Below are 8,975 nucleotides of genomic sequence, written 5' to 3' on the forward strand. Positions count from 1 at the left end.
TTTTAAACCCTGATTCTTATTAGACATTGACTTTCCAAGATAAATCAGGCCCATGAAACCATCTTTCAGTTAAATTTGATTATTAATTTTTTGGTAGGAATTTGAAATAAAACAAAAGACGATATTAAATTCAAAAGGCGCAAGTTTTCCAATATGGGAAAAGATAGCAATTAATTTGGTGAATGCTGAACTAGGGTATAAATTGCAACTAGTTAAGAGCCATGTAACTGTGTACTACCTACATATGGTCGAAGCAACAAGTCTCTAGAACACGATACTATTATTGTATTATTATTATTTTTAATGTTATTATTATTATTTGATGTATCTGGATTTTGTGCTTTTCTATGACCAAGTATTTTTCATGCTTTCTAAGTTGCATTCTTGTTTCTCCTTTCTGTTTGTAGTATTCATGTTTTAAAGTTCAAACTTCTAGAACAAGTGTATGTTGGTATTTCTTACAGGGTTTGTGACCTTTATTCCTGTGTCGTTTCAAGTATTCTTGTAACCCCTAGAAATATGAATGTCTTCACATCACACACATACTGCACATTTTATATATTACATTCTTAACCTTTGATCTGCTTTTTGAAGGGGAGCCTTGGCGCAACGGTAAAGTTGTTGCTTTGTGATCAAAAGGTCACGGGTTCGAATCCTGGAAACAAACCTCTTGGAAAAAGCAGGGTAAGACTGTGTACAATGGATCCTTCCCTGGGACCCCGCATGGCGGGAGCTTCGTGCACCGGGCTGTTTTTTTTTTTTTTTAACCTTTGATCTGCTTTCTGAATTGTTTATCCCTTGATTCATCTACTTATAGTTAGCAACATGGTTGCCAAACTTACAATGCTCTTTGCTACTTACCACCATTTTTTATCAACAGCCAGATTTTGGGTTGCAGCAACAACTTATTCCTGGAATGGGGGCTGGTGGTGCTCTGATGCCAAATTTGTTTGCTCCCATAGTTCGACAAGGTCAGCAGCGGCATCGGCCAAGTGGTAGACGTGCTAGAGGAGCTGTGCAACAAATGCAGCAGGCTTTAATTCAGCAACAGGTCTGTAGCTAATGCTTCAACTTTGCCTCAGCTGAAACATACTATGGGAATTAGAACTCGCTCAAAATTATAAGAAAGGGCTGCGATGGCTAAATTCCTTATATATAAAACGTTTCTATAGGTATTGTGTAAAGTGTTATTATATTAAATATAGTAAGGAACTCAATTGCTTGTGTGGTTAATTAGTTGTGATTTATTTGAACTCCTTTACTTAGCAAGAAGATGCTTGAAACACACAATTATAACCCAAGTAACAAATTCACCAATTGATTTCTATTCATTGTCGGTTGAAATGATAATAGTTTTAAAAGTGGTCTAGCTAGGCGGTTGCGCAGCTGAAAATAAAAGGGGATCGCTTCATCTAGTGATTATGTGGGGTTCCCTTTAGGTGTTTGTTTCAAAAAATGTTTGTCTAAACAGCTCAAGCAGTTCAATAGATTTGCTTAGGTGACCTACCTAGGCGGTTCAAGTGGTCAATTTAGGCGGATTCATTAAAAAAAAATCATTTATTTATGTAATGAGTTTACTTGAATAAAACTCTAATTCCTCGACTTATTACATTTTCTCCTTTATTGTATTATATATCTGTCTAATTGTGATACTATTACAATTTAAAATATGATGTGTTTTGTTGTGCTTACGCGTGTATTTATTAATTAATGCTTGTTTACTTGTAAAAAACTTATGTTGATGATTAGTACATTTTATTTTTGAGAACAGATTCAATATAGTTGACTTTTGCCCTGTGATTGTTTAGAGATTATTTTAGACATACATAGTGTCATATCTATATATGATAGGTAGCATTACTGTTAGTTATACACAATGAGTGTAAAGTGCCAATGCTATTCCTCGATAATCTTCAATTTATTTTAAAATGGATCATCTAGCCCTTTTGCCTAGGTGTCCCATCTATCACCTAGGTGTTAGGACTTACCACCTAAATTTGCTTTTTAAAATCAAACTTGACACCAGTCTATTTTCTTCAATATATTCAATTTATTGGATTAGTGTGTCATTATATCTTTTTCCTACCCTTTTTGTGCTTGCAGTGGGAATATCAAAGACAACATGTTTTCTTCTTCATTGATTAATGGAACTTTCAATTAATCATTTAATGACGTGATATCATTTAGTGTTAAATATGTATAGCAGATGCTTCCATGGGATCATGTTCAGCGCTATGCTCCTGGTCACAATATTCCTGATATTCCAATGCCTGGCGTTGTTGGAGGTATGATCTCTCCATGTGGCATGGGAGGTTTGGGAATGCAAGGTGTAGCCAGATCACAACCTGTTCCCGTTAGGGCATTGACTTCAGCCCTTGCCAATGCAACTCCAAGGCAGCAAAGAATGGTATTGATCTCCTTAGACATTTTGCACGATATATACTATTTTCTTATATATGCTGGTTTTCTGCTATGTTTGCTAGTAGTTATATTCTATTGAATCTCCTTGAAGCACCGACTGCAACCTTAATTATACGAGCAATTCTACACTTTGAGGATCAACACAGTGTATTAGCTAGCAATATTTTATACCCATGTAATTGTGTATAGCCTGTACGGCTATAAATGAACTGAATGCTCGTGTTTAACATAAGATCAATTAAATAAACAAGCTTGAACAGCTCGTTAAACTAAACAAACAAGTTTAAACACATATGTGTTCAACTTATTATTGTTCACGAACCATGCTCATTAATAAAACTCTTATCAACATGTTAAATAAATAAAAAAACTTTTAAAATCAACAAAAAAGTATGAACTATTAAGCAAACTTGAATTGAGAGTTCGATAACATTTAAACGGACTAAGCTTAAGCTAAACTTGAACCAAGCTCAAGCTAAGCTTGAACCAAATTTAAGCTCATAAAAAATAAATCAAGTCAAGCTTGAACAATCATTTTAATGACTCAAGTTCATTTTAGACTCGACTCGACTCGACTTGACTCTATTATCTTATCAAATAAGCTTGAACATCCCAAAGCTTAGTTCAACTTAACTTATTTACCACCCTAATAGTGGCGTTCCAGTTGTAAGTATATCTTAATATTTCACACAATCACATAGCACAACGCATCTTTCATAAGTGGAATGCAGTTCGATCCTTGTGTAAATAGATCATTTCTTCCCGACCTTATTCTTTATCATTTAGATATCTTTTGATTTTTCCAGGTAAAATGTTTTTGTTTTTAGAGTTTGTGAATTCATTGCGTGTAGTTGCTCGGTGAGCATCTCTACCCACTCGTGGAGCAATACGTGTATGATCATGCTGCCAAAGTTACAGGAATGCTGCTGGAGATGGACCCAACTGAAGTCCTGCATTTGCTTGAATATCCAGATGCTCTGGAAGCAAAAGTCGCCGAGGCAATGGAAGTCCTGAGAAACGTCACGTAGCAGCTAGCTCTGGTAATTGCTCCGACCGATCAGTTATCGACCGGGACATGTTTTGGTCGCTTGAATGCATAGCTTTTAATTTAATTCCAAACAATTTTAGGAACAATCAGGGAGGGATTTTGGCTTCTGATTTAGCTAAGTCAATGTTAATATCCTCTTTGTTGTAGTGGTGGTATGAGCTTGCAAAGAATATCCTTTTGGCAATTTACTAAACTCGGTAGTTAACTTTTCCTAATAGTCAAATTGTTTACCCATGCTTTATATTTATATATAAAAAAACAATCTAATTTCTACTATACCCTTTATTAGCAATAAAATGCTCTTTACTAGGAGTCAAATGCCATGTATCTAATTGAGTAAGACAGTCGATTCCTGAATTTATTGTATTCCATTTATGGACGTGTTCACTTTACTACTAAATTTTCTATCCAATTTATCACAAATCTGTCACGACAGTCGACTAATGTTGACACATTAGTCGATTGATATAAATTTAATATTTCAATGCATGTATGAAGGTATGATTATACTCAGGATGAGACAAAGAGTTTAATAAATTTGGTTTGAAGTATTTAGAATGTTTCTATAGCTATCAATAAGTTTTGATTAAAAGTCATTGATGATTATACAATATTCAATTTTAAAATAGAGGAGTTCCAGAACTCTTTAATGGTATTGCTGAGTGCCTAAATTCTCCAGTGAGCTCATGATAAATTATTTCAAGATTATATCAATTTCAAAAACCTATCGCTTTTTATCTAACTTGTGAAATTCATATATGAAGACATGATTGATCGAAGTCGAGGAGTCAAGTGTCTGATGTCGAGTTTCTACTCCTAAGTGAGGGTAGTCAGGCTTCTATTCCTGAGTGAGGGGAGTCAGACTTCTATTCTTGAGTCAGGAGCTTGTCTTCGCGTCAAATTAGAGTTAGCTTTAGGTTCGGAGGGCCTTGGCTTGGGGTCCTTGTCCGCAGCTTAATTGAAGTTGAGCTTGGTTTGACTTCATTCGGGCTCCCTCTTGATCGAGCCTGTCTTATCCACTCGAGTTGACTTTTGACCCAATTGTAGACTGCCATATCTCCACCACGTCACCGGACAAATAACCTTTATATTAAAATATCTTTTATTAAATTGAATTAAAAAATAAAATATTAAACTAATTTACTTTAACACTTCAGGTACAAATACAAGACTTGCATTAAAATGAAGAATTCAAAACATCAGGATCTGTTTATGCTTGGACTGAAGGGAGCTCCTAAACAATTAATCTCCTAACCTAGAGACTCTAGAGCTGACTGCATCATGTCCATATCGAAATCAAAATCAAAATCGACGCCAAGATCCAACGAAGGATCCACGCCAACTGTAGGAGTCATCGACAGCGACGGAGGAGTTGGATGATCCACGCCGGCCATGGGAAACTGCGAAGGAGGCAGAGGATCTGCATTGACCATTGACATCATCGGCAACTGCGTCCAAGGAGCTTGCGGATCCACGTTGACTACGGACATCATCGGCGACGGCAAAGGAGCTGGATCACCCACATTGTCCATGGTCATCGTCGGCAACGACGCCCATGGAGCTTGAGGATCCACGTTAGCCATGGACATCAAAGGAGCTGGATCATCCACACTGACTACGGGCAACTGCGGAGGAGCTAGAAGATCCACATTGGCCATTGTCATCGTCGGCAACGACGCCCAAGAAGCTTGAGGATCCACGTTGACCATGGACATCATCGGCGACGGCAAAGGAGCTGGATCACCCACACTGGCTATGGGCAACTGCGGAGGAGCTAGAGGATCCACATTGGCCATTGTCATCGTCGGCAACGACGCCCAAGAAGCTTGAGGATCCACGTTGACCATGGACATCATCGGCGACGGCAAAGGAGCTGGATCACCCACACTGGCTATGGGCAACTGCAGAGGAGCTAGAGGATCCACATTGTCCATGGTCATCGTCGGCAACAACGCCCAAGGATCTTGAGGATCCACGTTAGCCATGGACATCATCGGCGACGGGAAAGGAGCTGGATCACCCACACTGACTATGGGCATGGGCAACTGTAGAGGAGATAGAGGATCGACATTAGCCACGGGCAACGACGGCCAAGAAGCTTGAGGATCCACATCCCAAGGATCTTGAGGATCCACGTTAGCCATGGACATCATCGGCGACGGGAAAGGAGCTGGATCACCCACACTGACTATGGGCATGGGCAACTGTAGAGGAGATAGAGGATCGACATTAGCCACGGGCATCGTCGGCCAAGAAGCTTGAGGATCCACGTTGACTATGGCCATCATCTGCGACGGCGAAGGAGCTGGAACTCGTGGAAGAGAATTAGGAATTGTAATTCCCCTGCTCTGCAACATCGCTACTGCGATCTCCATGACTTCTCCGATAGCCCCAGGATGCAAATAATGACCAACAATATCAGGCATCGACGGCGGCACAGGCACACCGTGCACGGGAACGTTAGGAGCCCTGGATTCGAGAGCTACAAGTTGGAGAAGAGACGAGTCCACCAATGGCGGCTGCTGCTGCTGGACATTCGAAGGATCCCAAACTGGAGGTGGCGAAGGAAGGGGAACAACACCAACCCCGCGAGATTTAAATTTCTTCATCTTGCAGTTCCAGAAATTTTTGATCTCATTATCAGTGCGACCAGGCAACTGCAATAGATTCATATATAAACGAGCAGTGAAGATACGTGTGGAATATATGGAGCGAATTAACTAAAACAGATATGGAATTAAACTAGAAGAAGAGTTAATTACGTGTTTGACGATGCGAGCCCATTTATTGCCCATCTGGGCTTGGAGTTGGATGATCAAATGCTCTTCTTCAGGTGTAATCGGACCTTTCTTGAGGTTCGGCTTCAGATGATTGAGCCACCGGTGGCGGCAGCTTTTGCCGCATCGAGCGAGTCCGGTGGCTTTGGCGACGGCGTTCCACTTTCCTTCGCCGTGATGCTTGACGTAGTCAAATAGAATGGCGTCTTCTGCCTCCGTCCAGTGTACCTTTTTCGATGCCGGAGATTCCGACCGCACGTCCATGACTCTCTATTCTGATGTTGTATAAGATACGAAGAAAATAAATAAATAAATAAAAGGAGGCGAGCTAGGTTAGATATGATTTAAGATTTCTTGGAAATCGACAAAAGAAATGAACGCGATCGATCGGATATTCTAAACAACAAATTATTACCCTAGGGCTAGGGCTGTAGTTTGAAGTACATGGTTAACTGAAGGCACAAGAAGCAATCTCCTCCTCGCCGCCGCCGCCGCCGCCTGCGAACTGCCAGACGAACGAAGGGGCAGAGGAGTGGATCGACTAAATAGTGAGGGTCGATGCGACGGGCACGTATTTATAGAGTCGTGAGTCTGTTAGAAAAAATTGTAAATAAGATAGGAACGGAACTCACATTTAATTATTAGTTACGATTTGAAAATTGATTGACTACATGGAAACCAAAAAATAAAAAATAAAAGTAAAAAAAAAAACTTAAGAAATAAAGTCATTACATTGCTGATCTGCTAAAAACAAACTGTTAATTTACTTAACGACAGATTAGAGGAATTAACGGGAAATAAAGTCATTTCATTGCTAATTTTATTTATTTATTTATTATTATTAGCAACTTATTTAACCAATTTATAAAATCAACGGCATAATAACGACTTATTCAAATTTCATTATTACGTCCCCTCCGGTCCCTCGGGATAGTGTGATGATTAAGACATAAAATGTTACGATACAAAGTCTTGGGATCAAAATTTGATATATCTAAGCATGTCTTCTCTCATGTCTTGATTACCTGTACTAATGATTAGTAGTCACTTGTGATTTACCTCCTCTGTATTGCTTTAGGGATGGGTTGGAGGGGCGCTGGGGCGAGCAAATCACCTTTTGCCATATTATTACATCCCCTCGGGGTGGTACAGTGATTGAGTCATGGAGTGTTGCCGCAGTAAGTATTAGGGTCAAAATTCGGCTTATTATGTCCCCTTGGAATTGTATTGTGATTTATCTCCTCCATGTTGGACTAATGATGGATTGACGGGGGCCTTAGGACGAGCAAATCACCTGTTGACACTATTAATTTTAAACAAGTCCTTTTAAGACGGTGCGATGGTTAAGATATGTGATGTTACCATATGAGGTCTTGGAGTCGAAACTCGGCATGACCAAACATCCATTTATACTAATAACTAGTAACCGTCCGTGAATTATCTCTTTCGTATTAACTTAGGGATAGGTAGGTGTGAGCGAGCAAATGTATTATAAATTTTAAAAAATTTATTCCGTCATTAAATTTTTTACATTTTAATATTATTATTATTTTTTGACTTATAACCATTTTCAAAAATGATCATAAAATAATAATTTTGATTTTATTATTTTTTCACTTGACCTTCTTCAACCAACAATAAACCTAATCAGAATCTTTCTCCTCAGGGGTAACACCCTAGTGACTCCCTCCCCTTCCTATTCTCTTCCCTTCAATTCGACCGACCAGCGATAGCTCCTTCCCTTCCCCTTCTCTTCTCTTGCCTTCGATCCGGCCGGCAGCATTGCTCCTCCCCCTCCCCTTCCCTTGTCCACGCAAGGCGGACCCTGGTTGTTGTGCGCAAGTGGCCGACTGGTTGCTGCGGGCGAAGGGCGGGCCTAGCTGCTGCATGCGAGCGACCGACCCTGGCCACCACCCTCAAGCGGCAGCGTTTCCGGGCAGGGACAGGCCAGACCGTCTATGACCCCAACCGCCTTCAATTTTTTTTCCCTTACCATTGGGAGGGAGTTTTTTTTTTTCTTCCCAAAGATATGTTAAAAAATCGATCATTTTATTGTATTATAGTAAATAGTGCTCATCCTGGTGGTTGACTGAATAGGTAAGTTGATAGGGGTGAGTTACATAAGATGTAGGGATTTATATTCTATCAGTATCGAAAATCGACCTCATGTGACAAACAACTATTCACTCATCACCTCAACTATGTTTATGAGGTCTATCACCCTCTCCTTATAGAGACAAAAGATGATTTGCTCGGGTTTAATCCGTCTTTCAGACCAACACAGAAGAGGTAAATTATGGATGATTACTAATCTTGGACAGTTGAATAATATATGGGGGAAGACAGACACCCAACTACTAGTCAAAATTTGATCCCTAAATCTCATGATGATAACATCATCATGCGCTAATCAACTTTCTATCTCAATATATATTTACATACTTACACGCACATATCAGTCATTAATTATATATCTGGATAAATATCCAGTTCAGCTCCTAACTGTCAGTCTGTCACCCTTTCCATTCTACTTGCATATCATGCTGACTAACTCCTCTCCCACCGGCAACCACTAGTGAAACTGTTCTTATTGGACTTCGATTTCAACTACTTTATTTCGATTATTGATCCGTTTGATCGAATCCGAAGTGAGTAAAATTTAACTCAGTTGTTATTTGCTTTTGATTAAATCATTAAACTTTTAAATTTTGTATAGGAGTTAGAATTTT

General features: G+C 39.5%; 2 protein-coding genes across 3 annotated transcripts in view; one reads left to right on the forward strand and one right to left on the reverse strand.

Annotated features, from left to right (window-relative positions):
- Positions 1-3,661, forward strand: part of LOC121992302 (polyadenylate-binding protein 4-like) — a 38,856-nt gene extending 35,195 nt beyond the window's left edge. Inside the window, exons 6-8 of one of the 2 annotated variants that reach the window (XM_042546593.1) lie at positions 881-1,051; positions 2,204-2,407; positions 3,273-3,661. In XM_042546593.1, the coding sequence (XP_042402527.1) occupies positions 881-1,051; positions 2,204-2,407; positions 3,273-3,449 (552 nt within the window). In that variant the 3' untranslated portion in view covers positions 3,450-3,661. The remainder of the gene's footprint in view (positions 1-880; positions 1,052-2,203; positions 2,408-3,272) is intronic. The other variant, XM_042546594.1, reaches the window with a different exon arrangement.
- Positions 3,662-4,719: 1,058 nt separating this feature from the next.
- Positions 4,720-6,510, reverse strand: LOC121990875 (myb-related protein B-like). The gene is made up of 2 exons (XM_042544929.1): positions 6,232-6,510; positions 4,720-6,126 (listed from the first exon to the last, which is right to left on the reverse strand). The coding sequence occupies exons 1-2, from the start codon at positions 6,508-6,510 to the stop codon at positions 4,720-4,722; spliced, it is 1,686 nt and encodes a 561-aa protein (XP_042400863.1).
- Positions 6,511-8,975: the final 2,465 nt, after the last annotated feature.

The sequence above is a fragment of the Zingiber officinale genome, chromosome 6B (genome assembly GCF_018446385.1).
Source record: "Zingiber officinale cultivar Zhangliang chromosome 6B, Zo_v1.1, whole genome shotgun sequence".
Taxonomy (NCBI): domain Eukaryota; kingdom Viridiplantae; phylum Streptophyta; class Magnoliopsida; order Zingiberales; family Zingiberaceae; genus Zingiber; species Zingiber officinale.

Excerpts from the sequence above, each read along its gene's own strand:
- LOC121990875 (XM_042544929.1), bottom strand. The coding sequence starts at position 6,510 with ATGGACGTGCGGTCGGAATCTCCGGCATCGAAAAAGGTACACTGGACG. Across the intron at positions 6,127-6,231 it reads GGGCTCGCATCGTCAAACAC|TTGCCTGGTCGCACTGATAA; the intron begins GTAATTAACTCT and ends AATCTATTGCAG.